This window comes from Pogona vitticeps, chromosome 5 (assembly GCF_051106095.1).
Source record: "Pogona vitticeps strain Pit_001003342236 chromosome 5, PviZW2.1, whole genome shotgun sequence".
Classification (NCBI taxonomy): Eukaryota; Metazoa; Chordata; class Lepidosauria; order Squamata; family Agamidae; genus Pogona; species Pogona vitticeps.
In genome coordinates this window covers 178,432,260-178,447,221 of record NC_135787.1, presented here as the reverse complement: position 1 = coordinate 178,447,221, position 14,962 = coordinate 178,432,260, and the positions used below count along the sequence as shown (strand labels likewise).

General features: G+C 42.3%; 1 protein-coding gene across 2 annotated transcripts in view; it reads left to right on the top strand.

The window, feature by feature from the left end:
* The window catches only part of SLC6A12 (solute carrier family 6 member 12), a 78,204-nt gene that overhangs the window by 38,990 nt on the left and 24,252 nt on the right, over positions 1 to 14,962 (top strand). For both annotated transcript variants that reach the window (XM_020789051.3, XM_072999876.2), the window contains exons 5-9: positions 3,089 to 3,176; positions 5,379 to 5,511; positions 9,325 to 9,459; positions 12,715 to 12,818; positions 13,914 to 14,038. In XM_020789051.3, the coding sequence (XP_020644710.3) occupies positions 3,089 to 3,176; positions 5,379 to 5,511; positions 9,325 to 9,459; positions 12,715 to 12,818; positions 13,914 to 14,038 (585 nt within the window). The remainder of the gene's footprint in view (positions 1 to 3,088; positions 3,177 to 5,378; positions 5,512 to 9,324; positions 9,460 to 12,714; positions 12,819 to 13,913; positions 14,039 to 14,962) is intronic.

Sequence of the window (14,962 nt, the reverse complement as noted above, 5' to 3'; positions counted from 1 at the left end):
AGACAACAAAATCTTGCATATTTGGGTTCTTCTGAGGGAGGCAGGGGATGAGTTATATTCATTACACATTCCTCCTTTCTGCTTTCCCCTTCAGCCAGACAGCCCTGTTCCCAGAAATAAAGTCTAGTTCCTCTAATTCTTCAAAGCTTTTCTGTGTCTGCCTGGTATGGGCAATCTTTCTGAGAGCTGATCACAGCCCCCTGAACTCAGCAATGAGTAGATAGGGGTGCTGTGCCATTGATCTTCTCACACCGTGATCAAACACCGGCCAGGTCTTCTGCCAACCTCTTGCTCTCAGGTGGATGAAGAGACCGGAGTCTCATGCAGTGAAACGATGACCTGGGGCTTTGTTTAGTCAGCCTTTGTTCTCTTTCATTTTGCTTGGTATCCAAGGCCCTTGGAGAAGCAAGGCAACCCAACAGAGATTCCCTTGACCCCTGAATGCCTTTCCTCTTCTGCCACTTGCTTTCACTCCCTTCTCCGCAGGCTGGAATGAAAGCATCAGTGCTGTGATCCCTATTCCTTTTCCTTACATCACACATTTGTCTATCCAAAGTTTCTGCTTTGAGTTCCTATTCTCTAGTGAGCTTTTTCACATATGACAGGTGGAAGCAGCTAAGGAATTTTTTGGACAGTGGACTAAATGCTCTTACTCTCTCTCACACACTCCTCTTGAGAGGAGAACATGCATCACACCCCTTTGCATTAAAATGTTCAGAGCCTGTCCTGCTGTATTCGGGGCCCCCCTGACACTTTTAAATTCTATGGAGCTGTTTGCTTACTGTTGATGAATCTTGCAAACAGATTTCACAAAATAAATCTCTTCTGATTTGCATTTATGTAACAGAAAACACGAACCATTATAACAACAACGAAACACTACAATTTGTACACCCAAGTCCTCGGCAGCAGCACAAATACAGAAGTTGCTTGTAGAATTTGCAAACTTGAAGTGTCCCTTTGATTTTAAAGTCAGACAAAACTCCCAAACATCTTTCTCAACTGAGCTGGGATCTATAAGACAGGAGAATCTTCAAAACCCTAAAATAAAATTATCAGTACATGAAGTATAGGGGACGTGGTGGCGCTGCGGGTTAAACCGTAGAAGCCTCTGTGCTGCAAGGTCAGAAGACCTGCAGTCGTAAGATCGAATCCACGCAATGGAGTGAGCCCACGTCACTTGTCCCAGCTCCCGCCAACCTAGCAGTTCGAAAGCATGCAGATGCAAGTAGGTAAATAGGTACCACCTCGGTGGGAAGGTAACAGTGTTCCATGTGTAGTCACGCTGGCCACGTGACCACGGAAGATTGTCTTTGGACAAACGCTGACTCTACAGCTTGGAAATGGGGATGAGCACCGCGCCCTAGAGTCGGACACGACTGGACAAATTGTCAAGGGGAACCTTTACCTTTGCATGAAGTATAGTCTCCAAATCCCATGAGGTACTATTCAGCTTTGATTGGGCCTCACCTGAGTACTGTAGGTGTTGATGATCAAAGTTTGTAAGAAAGTTTGTAGAAAGAGTTTGATCAAATACTACAGCTGTGCTAGCAACAAGCTACCATTTAGACTTAATACAGCTGTGGAAATAAAATGCTAGAGAAGAATCATACAGAAGCTAATCTCTAATTGGCCACAAGGGGGGACTAAAGCTAACAGCCTCAGAACACTGTTTTGAGGTCGAATGGAGAGAAGAAGGAGTTACTCTGCATGATTGAATTACAGAGCAGAATATTACTATGAACTCTTGATTTATGATATGTTAAGTGGACTGACATTGAATGCTGTAACATGTATGACCAAAGGACTGGAGAAAGGACAATTCTGTTTATATTACTACTGCTACAATATAATTTCTTTACTTTACTGCTCTCAATACCATTGTCATTAATGATATCCTGAATTGGATAAATCTCTGCTGGGACATAGGAAAAGGCACCGCCTCATCCATAAAGCCCTTGTCAAGTACTGTATCCAGTTCTGGACACCACACTTCCAGAGGGATCCTGACAAATTGGAACAAGCTCAGGGGAGGGCAACAAGGATGATCAGGGGGCTAGAAACCAAGCCCTATGAAGAAAGACTGAAAGAATTGTGCATCTGAGAAAAGATGACTTGGGGGAGATATGATAGCATTTTTGAAATACTTTAAAGGCTATCATCCAGAGGAGTTTAGAATCTGTTCTCAATCATCCCAAAGTGCAGGACACGCAACAATGGGCTCAAGTTACAGGAAGCTAGATTTCAGTTGAACATCAGGAAAAAATTCCTAACTGTTAGAACAGTTTCACAGTGGAACCAATTACTTAATAAATGGTGAGTACTCCAACACTGGAGGCATTCAAGAAAAATTTGGACAACCACCTGGCAGATATCCTTTGATTTGTTTTCCTCCCTCAAGCGGGGTTTGGACCCAGTGACCTTACAGTCTCCTTCCAACTTCATTATTCTATTATTCTGAGGAGTTCCCACATCCTCCTGGGACTCTGGGCTTCCAAGGAATCCTGTTGAAGAAAAGTTAGACATTCTAAGAGGGCCTCAGCCAGGCTAAGCAATTGGGAAAGGTAGTGTGTTTTTTTTTTAACTATAGTTCTCAGAATCTGCCCTGCCCCTGGTATGGCCACTAGTAATTTTCTTGCAGCTTCTGATCAGACTTGGATAAGTCCATTTTCCTTGGAAGAGGAACAGCTGGATCCATAAATCCTGGCTCTCTGTCACTAGAAGTGTTGAAGCTCCAGCCGGATGACCACAGTGGTTAAAATGCTGTACTGCAAGCTAAAACTGTGCTCACGACCTGGGGTTCAAATCCCAGGTAGACGGCTCAAGGTTGACTCAGCCTTCCATCCTTCCGAGGTCGTTAAAATGAGTACTCAGCTTGCCGGGGGGGCAATGTGTAGCCTGTATAATTAAAAATTGTAAACCGCCCGGAGAGTGCTTGTAGCACTATGGGGTGGTATATAAGTCCAATAAATAAATAAATAATAAATCTGTCAGGAATGCAGAACATTGCAGAGCTTCCATTGATCTAGGGATTAGGCTAGATGGCCTCGATAAGATATCTCTCAACTCTACATTCCCTCTTTTTCAGAACACTGTCTGGACATTTCCAACACTTCCAGTTGGGCAAACAGGACAGATGTAGCCAATTCTACTTCCTCTGTCATTGAATTCTGGGAGTAAGTATTCAGATGTTTAATGCCTTGCTTTCTAACAATTTAGAGGTGAGGCTTTTCTAAAGCCTCTAAAGATGAGGCTTCTGTAAAGCATCACCAGGATGCTGAAAGAACAGGGATCTCAACAGGATTACATATTTCAAACTGGTATGAATTTATCTACCAGGTTACCAGCATAGTTAAATGTATGGTAGTGTGAGCTTATGGACACCTAACACACTGGTTCTTAACCTTGGGTTACTCAGGAGTTTTGGACTGCAACTCCCAGAAGCCTTCACTACCAGCTGTCCTGACTGGGGTTTCTGGAAGTTGCAGTTCAAAAGCATCCGAGTAACAAAGGTTAAGAACCACTGATCTAACACACCTCCAAGCTTTTCACCGCCCACGGTGCAACGTCTTGATAACATGCACAAAGAGGTAGCCCTACTGCATGGACCAAGCTACAGCATGGTTCAGTACGTTTTTGAAACACAAGGTAAGGAGAAATGTGTGTTCCACATTGCAGGAAGGAATCTTTTACAAAAGCCTAATCATCCCACCCTCCACTTGTAAAGTGAACAACAAAATCATGGGGCATTGCAGTGTGTGGAAAAGATTTAGACTTGCTGGCATTCACTGCACTGAAGACCAGTGCTTTTGATGTGGATTCTTACTTAAGAGATGGTAGAAGTTGCTTTTTTTAATTTACTGCCCACAGATTCCCCTAGGCAGCATGACCGACTGAACAGTGCGATTTGCCCTACTAGCATTGCATTTGGACATTACTGCAGTAAAGTGGAACCCCTCTGCTCACAGGGAAGCCATTTTTTAAAAATCAACTGTACCACTAGAAACAGTTCTGCTAATAATGCTTAAAAAAAAAAACTAAGCTATCAGCATGTTAGCAATTGAGTCTTATTTATGACCTTTCCCACCTGATCTCAGTAGGACTCTAAAGTTCTGAATGAATTTACTAAACAGACAACAAAAACATCCCCTCCAGAAGAAACATTAGCCAAGATCAAGTAAGTGTCCCACAGCACCAAAAACCAATTAAATATCTCCCAATCCCCCAATGCTGGAGCCATATGTGGCATCAAAAACTTGCCCATGAGTAGAGTGTCAGGTAAGGATTCTGGCATGTGAACATCTCCCCAAAAGCCCTACAGAACCTTAGAAGCTTTAGATAAAAAACAGAAGCCTGTGTTTGTCACAGCTGGCATTTATCCCAGCAAAGGGTTCATTCCAGGATGAAACTAGACAATCATTTCCAAATACATATCAAAAGTCATCTGCCAATCAGTGTGTCTTTTCATTGTAGCAGTGATTCCAGGCAACACCAGCTTGTCTAATTCTACAAGCTTTATTTATGTGCCTTGCTTCTTTGTTTCCATGTGCACAAAAATAAAATCCCAAATATTCAAAACATCGAAAAGTCTTACAGCTATGGAATACTAGCAAACTGCTACTATGATTGCAATGTCATTCTTTTGACTAAACTGTTTGCAGAGATTGGAGAATGAAGGTTCTGTAGCAGAAGGCACTTGTTACACAAGGTTATTGAAACACCCATGGTCCTGAAACACTGGAATATTGTAGCTACAGGATGTACAAATTCTACCTCCATATTTACACATTGCAACATAAACATGTTCAGCTCTCAGGATTGTACAGTGACCTTTCTTAGCTGGATAGCTAGCTTATTGTTTTGCAATGACTATAGTAAACTACTGTTCAAGTCTCAGTTTTAAAAGCACTTTCAGTTTCAGGGTTGCTTTTTCTACACACACATTCCCTTAATTATTTTAACACTGTATACACATAGAATTTCACAGCTTGACACAGAGTGGGTTTTTAAGATGCACCATGCACTATGTGGTAGGATGCTAATCAGCATTCTGGAGAAAGTGATTGGATCCAGAAGATGCACATCAATGGGTCCAGGCCGTAATCCCACAGAGGAGAAAGCTTTAAATGCGATAGAATGGGAGGGTTATTTGGGGGCAAGAAGGGGACATCCATTGCCCAAATTGATGAGAAATCAAAACTGAGCCCAAAGGTCAAAAGGAAAGCAATCGAGTCTTGCCTTGTTAAAATGATGGTATCTGAGAGCCAGACATGCCACAGGGAGTAGGTGAAAATTAATGAAGAAGCAGCTGATGTGGGCTGGCAGCAAACAGTAAAACTCAAGCATCAACTTTCCCATCTTTTCATCTGCATTGGCAGAAGGCGAGCCTTGAAAATAACGGATGGTATACATAATCTGGGCACCATACGATGGGAGCTGGCGCTCTGCCTCTTGCTTGCTTGGATCATCTGTTACTTCTGCATCTGGAAAGGAGTCAAGTCCACTGGCAAAGTAGGAGCAGTCTTGTACTTGTTAATTCTTAAAACACATTGATTTGTTTTATCAGCCTTCCTGTGTCCAAAAAGAAGAAAAACAAAGTGAACATTGGAAGAAATTGACATTTGACATTAGTGGATATGCTTTAAAAACAAGAGACTGAGTGCACTTTGGTTGGGAATGAAGTGAATGCACAAGGAGGGAGGAAGTCATATACAAACCCTAAACCACATTTAAAATGGAAATCTTAAAAAACTGTTTCATCATGTTGGTGTGATCTATATTTATCTTTTCAAGAAGCAATCGTTTAGTCCCACACTATCTAGGGCAGTATGATAGGGTGGACCAACAAAATGGCTGGAATCCAGTAGTAAGCCACAAATAGAGTAAGCTCATTAAATCAATGGAATAGTTGACTCATCAGATCCCCACTAATTGAATGGGCCTATTCTAGTTGTGACTTGCTATTGGATTTCAGCCAATGCATTGGCTAACATAAGACTACCAAGAGCTGGTGATGGTAAGTGGCTTAGACAGTTTTGAAAGGACGGTTTGGACATATTCATTTAGGAGAGGTCTACTACTGACCACTGGCCACAGAGTCTATGTGTTCAGAAGCAGGATCCCAGTGACCACCAGATGCCAAGGAGCATGGCTGTTGCTTTCATTCTCTGCCTGTAGGGTGTTGCTTAAAACAGCATTGCCTTCAGCAGAAGAATCAAGATAGAAACCTGTTTCCATTGGTTGCAGTCAAAAATTTGTATGAGTCGATGTAAAGAAATCACAGGATGCTTAAAAACTGTTGGAGCAAGAAAGTAATCAGTGAAGACATGCTAAGGAGAAAGAATCAAGACCAAGAAATGGTAAAACACATAGGCTGTTATCTTGTTGCTTGAACTTTTAGTGGAAGGGAAATTGTGTAAACATCTCCTCACTGCTGCAGATTCCTTCTTACACGACTAGTGGCATGACCGATCACAAAAACAATGCAAGAAAGGGTATGTGATGAGGACTGTGGTTGGGGGTGGGGCTTACATGACTTCCCTTCTATGTTATGTTTAGGCAACAGAATACTAGATGCAGAATTCAGTTAGCTGGAATATTTCAGTCATGTAATAAGCGGCAGCAACAACAAAAAGGTACAGATTGTTACAGCTGATCATTCAGGGCAAAATACTTGGGAAAGAAAGGAAGCCCATCTTGTTTAGAGCTGATGGCCAAAATCAGTCTAGACACTATAATATTTACTCTCTGTATATAAGAATGTTAAGACTAGAGATGCAGAATTCTGTGATATCTGAATATATTCTCATTCTTGTTTCTGGTCCTTCTGTCTTGGGAGCCAAGCCGGCCTGCCCCTCCTCAAACTCTAGGTGGGCAATCCTGGCTGAGAGAGAAGGTGAATGGAAACATGGACTGGATCATTTCAAATTTTGTAGACTTTATTTTCCTACTTAAGGCTTGGTTACTTAAATTATGGAGACAGTAGCAGTAGAAAAGATTTATGTTAGATGAACATTATTCATTTATCTGTTTACTGGATTTATAACCCTGCCTTTCTTCCAAAGAATGGCACTGAAGGCATAATGCAGTGTAAAAAAATTATATTCTGTTATATTAAATGAAGATAAACCAGAAGGCAAATGAATGTTTTCAAAGGAAATCAAATCACTGTAGTGCATTGTTGCTCTTTTGAAGGACACATGAACTAATTTAATACAGGGTTGCAATGCTGGGACTGTGCAATTCCCCACCCTTAGGCTCGGTGGGGCCAATAAACATGTACAGAGGTGCCTCGCTTTACGATGGTAATTTGTTGCAGCGAAATCGCTGTAGAACAAAAATGTCGTAAACCGAAATTTTAAAAGCCCATTGAAATGCATTGAAACCCATTCAGTGCATTCCAGTGCGCTGAAAACTCACTATCCAGCGAAGATCCTCCATAGGGGCGGCCATTTTTGGTGCCTGTGCAGCGAGAAATCCGTCCCTAAGCACAGTGGGGGGGCATTTTCTTCAGCCGGCGGGGGCCATTTTGAAACCCGACGATCAGCTGTTTTTGATCCTCGTAAAGCGAAAATCGGTTCCCAAACAGGGTCGTTTTGCAATTGCAAAAACCTCACCGTCAAGCGGATTCATTGTTAAATGGTGTAATCGTAAAGCAGGGCACGACTGTACAGTATACCATAATGTGAAGTAGGTTGTATTAACATTCATGAAAAGGGATTGTTAAGATGGTGCCCTTTATTTTTATTCTCACTAAGTTGTATTATTGTAATATGTATGCTTCTTATCATGGATACTACTCAACAGCTGCATCGGTGTACAAATTCTGCTACTGATTTATGTTCTGGCTTTGCTTTTTGCCAAAGCACAGAATAAGTACAGAAAATGTGCAGAACTGTTGGGACACAAAAACACCAAGATCTCTGTGAGAAACAATGTCAGATCCACAGAATGAACTCAAAACTTCTGAAAAGCGTTTGTTTGCACAGTCTAGGGAAATATATATGATTCCCAACATATACAGTGGAAATGTTTTGTGGGCTCATCTCCTTCTCTTGCCAAGCACAGATCCTGTTTATGCCATCTTGGTCTGAAAGCACACTGTCCAGATACAATGGCTAAAAATGGCTTGCATAAAATTATAGTGCTTGATGCCAGTGGCAGAACTGGTGGCAGCGATTTTCAGACATTAAGGCTCCCCTCCCACTGTCCCAGGGGGATGCAGGTGGTGCTGCGGGTTAAACCGCAAAAGCCTCTGAGCTGCAAGGTTGAAAGACCAGCAATTCGAATCCACGCGACGGACGGAGCTCCCATTGCTTGTCCCAGCTCCTGCCAATCTAGCAGTTTGAAAGCATGTAAAATGCAAGTAGATGGTGGGAAGGTAATGGTGTTCCATGTCTAAGTCGCACTAGCCATCTGACCACAGAAACTGTCTTCGGACAAATGCTGGCTCTACGGCTTTTAAACAGGGTTGAGCACCACACTCTAGAGTCGGACACGACTAGACTAAATTTCAAGGGAAACCTTTGCCTTTGCCTTTACCCACTCTCCTGTGGCTCCCCGGGTGAAAAAGGAGCCTGGGAACCTGGGTAGAGAGGGAGGTGTAATAAGAACCTTTTAAAGAACAATAAAAGCCATGGCTGATGACATCATCAGTTTGAGTGGGTGTAACTTTATACATGAGGATTTTGGCTGTTGCATTGGACAACGTTCAGAATGACAGGTTGAGAGATTATGGTCCTTGCGTCGTTTAGTGGTTTAAGTTGTGTCCGACTCTTCATGACCCCATGGACCAGAGCACGCCAGGCCCTCCTATCTTCTACTGCCTCCTGGAGTTGTGTCAAATTCATGTTGGTTGCTTCACAGACACTGTCCAGCCATCTCATCCTCGGTCATCCCCTTCTCCTCTTGCCATCACACTTTCCCAACATCAGGGTCTTTTCCAGGGAGTCTTTTCTTCTCATTAGATGGCCAAAGTACTGGAGCCTCAGCTTCAGGATCTGTCCTTCCAGTGAGCACTCAGGGTTGATTTCCTTTAGAATTGATAGATTTGTTCTCCTTGAAGTCCAGGGGATTCTCAAGAGTCTCCTCCAGCACCACAATTCAAAGGCATCAATTCTTCGGCGGTCTGCTTTCTTTATGGTCCAGCTCTCACTTCCTTGCAGTTCAACTTATTTGGTGGGGCACTGCCTCAGTCCTTGTAATGCATTCAGAAGACAAGATTGCTTGGTTTAATTTCTTCTGGTAAATTGTAATGGCCAAGAAGTCCTTCTCGTTGTTTTTCATTGACTTCTTGGTTACTTCTATTTTTTTGCTTGCTTGCAGGTGGTCTACTTCACTGCCACATTCCCCTATGTGATGCTTTTTATTCTGTTGATTCGAGGAGTCACTTTACCTGGTGCCAGAGAAGGAATTATATTCTACTTAAAACCAGACATCTCTAGACTGGCAGATCCTCAAGTGAGTTGGTGACTTGGAAGTAACTGATTACAAATAATTATATATTTGTAAATAACCCTTTTTTGCAATAACTAAAGCATAACTACAGCACACAAGTTGATTGTAACTTAAAAGAGATAACTTCACTTATGTAACTATAAAATTTTAGTCACTTTTATATTGATGGGTTGAGACCTTACTAAATAGTGAAAGGAATTTTACACAATTCAAATTCTACCTCATTTTATGTGTGCTGCTATTGCTGCTTTCTATGCTGTGAGTGTCTGTCTGTCCGTCCGTCTGTCTGTCTGTTTGCATTTATATCCCCCCCAACTAGTAGCCAACCTACTTCTCTGGGCGTCTAACAGAATAACATAAAGTCATAAACTACAACAACAATACAATAAAACAAGAGTGAACATTCATGGCAGGCTATTATTTGCTTTCAGGTATTTCCCCCTGAAGTAATTGAAAGTAACTACTTTAGTTATTTTTGAGAAAGAGGGAGAAAGTTATAATGCCATAAGAATGGTAACAAATTAACTTGTGGGCGCTCAAAATCTTAATAATATTTTCTTTTAAAAGTAATATTATTCCTCTGAGTAACTTGACAGATTCCTAAAGATGATCATGAACATTGAGGCTGTGCTGAATGTGGCTGTTCCTTTGTCTGAGCCTAACGTGATGTCAAATCACACATGCATATGTATCACGTATTTCTTTATTGTTCACATCTCAACAACCCTTGCTGAATTTGTGAATTGAATGTTATAAAGAGTAACATATGGTGTGACAAAGGAAGAGGTGGAAGTTTTTGTTGCTGGTGTTTAATTTACAATGAGCTTACTCATACAGCCATGCAAATTATAACTTGGCACTGCAATCATCAAAAGCTAGAGCATCGTGTGGAATGGCAGTCTTCGGGTAACGTCTTAACGTCTACAGTGAAAATAGCTACCATGGTGCCCAAGGTCCAGCAGGAAAAGAATGAGAAGAAATAGCAGGAGTGAGGTATAAACCTGTTACACTACACCAGACAACAAAGTTTTGACTGCAGAAGGCTACAGGCTCCCATCATTGATGTGGATGCCACTCAGAATGGGCAGTGCTGGCCTATGAATGGAACAAGGGGCTTCACCAATATAAGCGATCTTCAAGTTGAAAGCAGCAGCATAATTATATTCAATTCCTCTTGGAATGAATGCACGTTTAGCTTCTGTCTGAAAGACACAGAAAAGAGAGCTCAATTAACCTCTACAGAAAGGGTATTCTGAACTCACAGCACCACCACTGAGAAGGCCCTGTCTGTCTGCATACCAGTGAAGAGAGGGCTCACAGGGTGAAGCCACAGGACCTTCTCATTAGCAGAGACTATGTCATTATTCATTACCTCCCACAGATTTCCTTGCCTCCTCTGAGGTTAGCTGTAAGCCTCATGGTAGCTGGGAGAGAAAAAGATTTTGCTTAGAACAATATATTATTGTAAACTATCCCTGTTGTAATGTGAAGTATTTTGAGGATGACTTGAAAAGGGGGCAAATAAGAGCCGTTAACTTTACAAAAGATCCATTCCTCATTTGTTGACATGAACCAATCCAGCTGAATTCACATTGGGACTCTGAGCAATGAAGCTACTAAGTAGATAGTCATGTACTTCAAATGTACAACTTAACAGTGCTGCTGTTTATGCGCCTGATAGTGCTGGATCAGTGATTCCCAAGCTTGGGTCCTTAGATGTTCTTGGATTACAATTTCCAGAAATCCTGGCCATCACAGCTAGAGATGAATGCTTTGGAGAGTTTTAGTCCAAGAACATCTGGGGACCCAAGGTTGGAAATCACTGCTCTAGATAAACTCATAGGGCTAATTCCACTTGTTAGTCCTGACTAGAGTAGACCCCTTGAGTCAATTGGACTTCAGTAAGCTAGCACATATGTAATTTAGTGGCTCTTTTCTAGTTGAGACTATTAACTGGATCAAGCCCAATGAGAACAACAAGCCTGGACCGGATTGTCCAGGCAAAGTACAGAGACACTACGTACTGGAAACTTTTGACCTGGACTCAAACATGCTGTTTTATTTTAGGGTACAATTCAGTCTGAGAGAGAGAAAGTTTTTTTAGTGCTGGACAAAGGTCAACCCTGTTCTCTGTAATGCAGTTCTTAGCCTTCCACCTTAAAGCCACCAACCCTTTTAAAAGAGTTAGAGGCACTTCACTGCAGCATGAGCGCTGTTTTCACCAGAGCATTTTAAAATATGGGCATGTTAGGCCATTGCTACTGAAGGCACAGTGAATGCAGCTGCCTCTATTAAATATTCAACACCTGACAGATGGTTTTGCCAAGCCCTAAGTGAAAATGATTAAAGAAGAGAAAGATAACGTCTCTTCTAATTTACTGGGATCTGGCTTGAGTTTCTCATGGATAACATCAGCATTTCCCTCAAGAGACTGGAGTTTCTAGCACAAGAAACCCTATGAAAAATTGCATAGTTATCAAATCAGCTGCATTCCAGCAGGGACATATCTGAAATACCAGAACGATTCCTCTATACTTTGTAGTTCAAAAACCTGGAAGCTTGTGTCTGTAAATCTATCCCTTGCTGTAATATTATGCGTCATTGCTGATCTTCTCCCCCCTCGCCCCCCCCCAAAAAGGATGAATCAGGAGAGTTGTTATCAATAATTGTGTTTCTATCCAGTGTTGAGAAGACGCCCTCCCTGTGTTTTGGTCAGATAGGCTCCAAAAGTGAATCACTATGTAAAAGCAACAAGGGGGAAAATTGTAAATTTAAAACATACTAAATGAATAAAGTGAACGATTGCACCACCATCCAAGATAAACACACAAATCTCCAGCAGCCTGAATCATAAAGTCATTCTGAGTTAGGGTGGCCACATGACCTCTTTTAGGAGGAATGTTGTCCATTAGAAGGGCTGCCAGTCTGAGGAGGGTGTCCTCTATTTAAACGGTTGTCCAAGGATGATTTAATAACAAACGACCACAGGGAGGGAGTTCTGGGACTTTAAGACCAAAGGGCTGGCATATCTGTACATTTATGCAGTATTCCTTAATATGGGCAGTTTCATGTAGATCAGTATCTTTCTTCGTTCTTCTTTTTTTGTGATCTGCAAGTAGTTATCCTTGCTGGAAATAAGGGCAATGGTTTGCTAAAGGTTTTCTGCGGGATTTGGGACTCCTCTCTGCAGCGATGGGCTTCCTTGCCAGGCCTGTTTGCTTCCCATGTCTTGTAAGAATTGTCCATTTCTCGTTCCAGGTATGGATGGATGCAGGCACCCAGATCTTCTTCTCTTACGCCATTTGCCAGGGATGCCTGACAGCCCTGGGCAGCTACAATAAGTACCACAACAACTGCTACAGGTAGGAGTAGTCGGTGGTGCTTAAGTTCCAAATACAGAGGCAATCTTCTTATTCAGAGCTGAACTACTCTTGGCCCATCTAGCTGAGCATTGCCTTCTATCAGTGACAGCAGCCTTCCAGGCTTTTATTCTGAAGCAGAGCTGAAACAAGGATGTGGTGCTTCTCACGGGTATGCATGTGCTGCTGCCGTCTTAAGCTTGGTGAGCTCACCTGGATGGGAACACTAACAAGTCAGTTTTACCGAAATAACGACTGTGAAAATATAGGAGAGCGCAACTTGATATTCATGCCTTGGGTGCAGAATTAGCTAGCTACAGCTCTGGGCAGAGGTTTTTCTGGGGGGGGGGTGTGGCAGGGCTAAACCTTGTACCTTCTACATGCAAAATGTGCTCCACCAGTAGTCATCTCAACCTGGTTTTCCTTCTTGCTCTAGTTCAGTAAGCAATGAGCAGGGTGGCTTCTATGGGGATTTAATGATTATGGGTTCAATAGGTTGTGGAATTCATGGTAACATGTTTGGTTTTAATGGCTTTTACAAAAAGGTTTTAAATGCACCTTTGCACATTTTGGGGGATCCCTGTGACTCCCAATGTGCAGCAGCACACTTTTCTAAGAGCAGGAAGAAGGGGCACAGGAAGGAAAGAGGGCTGCTCTACTTTCTGCTAGTTTGACAGCTTCTAGCCCCATAACTCGGCCCCAGTAAGGTATACACACATCCTCCTCCCTCTCCTAGAGGGCTTAACTAGTTCCTTCCATGCCACAAGGACAGGAATTGCATATCTTTAAAGTGGCAAGTTCAGGTTCCCACCAAATGATGGGGCTGGAAGCTCATCGGTTCCAAAAATCCCATCCTGAACAGTGCAGCATAGGAGGGCAAGAGTGCTTCTCTGACTTGGTGTTAACAGCTAAGGCGAGAAGCCATTCTCTGAGCGCAGAACTCTTCTTTGCCATCCGTGCCAATGGTTGCATTCATGCCTCTGGTTGTTGTCTTGTGCCTACTCTCATGCCAGCCCTTTTCAAGAACTTAAGCACCCACCTTCTTGTGTGAACCATGCTTTCTGTCTCTCACTTGCTCTTTCTGGAATTGCCCAACAGGGATTGCATTATGCTCTGCTTCCTGAACAGCGCCACCAGCTTTGTGGCTGGCTTTGCCATTTTCTCTGTATTAGGCTTCATGGCACGAGAACAGGGGATGTCTGTCTCCGATGTGGCTGAATCAGGTGAGCATGTTGTGGCCATTGCTGTAAGCCAGGACACGGGTCAAATATAAACCATGGAGTTGTATAAGAACTTGGTTTCTGTCTCAGAGCCTGCAGGAGACCCATTAAAGTTCCTTGTGCTGGGAATGAAAAAAGTCTTCCACTGCTTCTGAAATGTTTAAAGTTTAATGTACCTTGAGCTTCTTGAAAGAAATGAAATAAATACAAATAATCAATTAAGTGCAGATTCATCCTGGGACAGCTGGAGTAGGGAGCCTGTAAAACTTTACAGCTTGTAAACCTGAGTGTAGTTTCATGGGGTCTTGACCTAGCTTCAAGACTTTCCATGTTTCAAAATCCTGCATCGACCTTGTTTGCCCATCTCCCGAAACATAATCCCAACAAGGGGATCCAGAGATGCAAAAGGTCACATGATAGTTAATTCCTAAGCAAGTGGTTTTCAGACTTGCAAACTGTTCAAACTTGCCTCAACTAGTCCTTGAATAAAAGCGTTATTGCTCTTTTTGTTTTGCCATTCAGAGTGCAGTCATTGCTCATATTTTAATAACAGTCTTTTAATCAGTACTGGGATTGTCATCAAAACCAAAACTGTGTTATGAAAATACAAGCTGTAGAGCAGGCTGCTCAAAAGGCCCCCCTTTTCTTGGTACATTTTTAATATTATATATTAAAAACCAATTGGCTGTGTTTATGAAAATTGCAGGCACTAGCCAAGAGCTTTATTAACCCATTTTGTAACCAAGCCCTGGTCAAAATAGTCTCAATTGTCACAGAGAGAGAAAGAGAAAGAGAGAGAGAGAGAGAGAGTTCAGATATTTTCAGCTGTTTGTTACACAACTTTTTTCATGCAGCTCCTGAAAGGAGCATTCAGAATCTGTGGTTAAGAGGAAGGATGGGAAGATATATTACACATATTTGCAAACA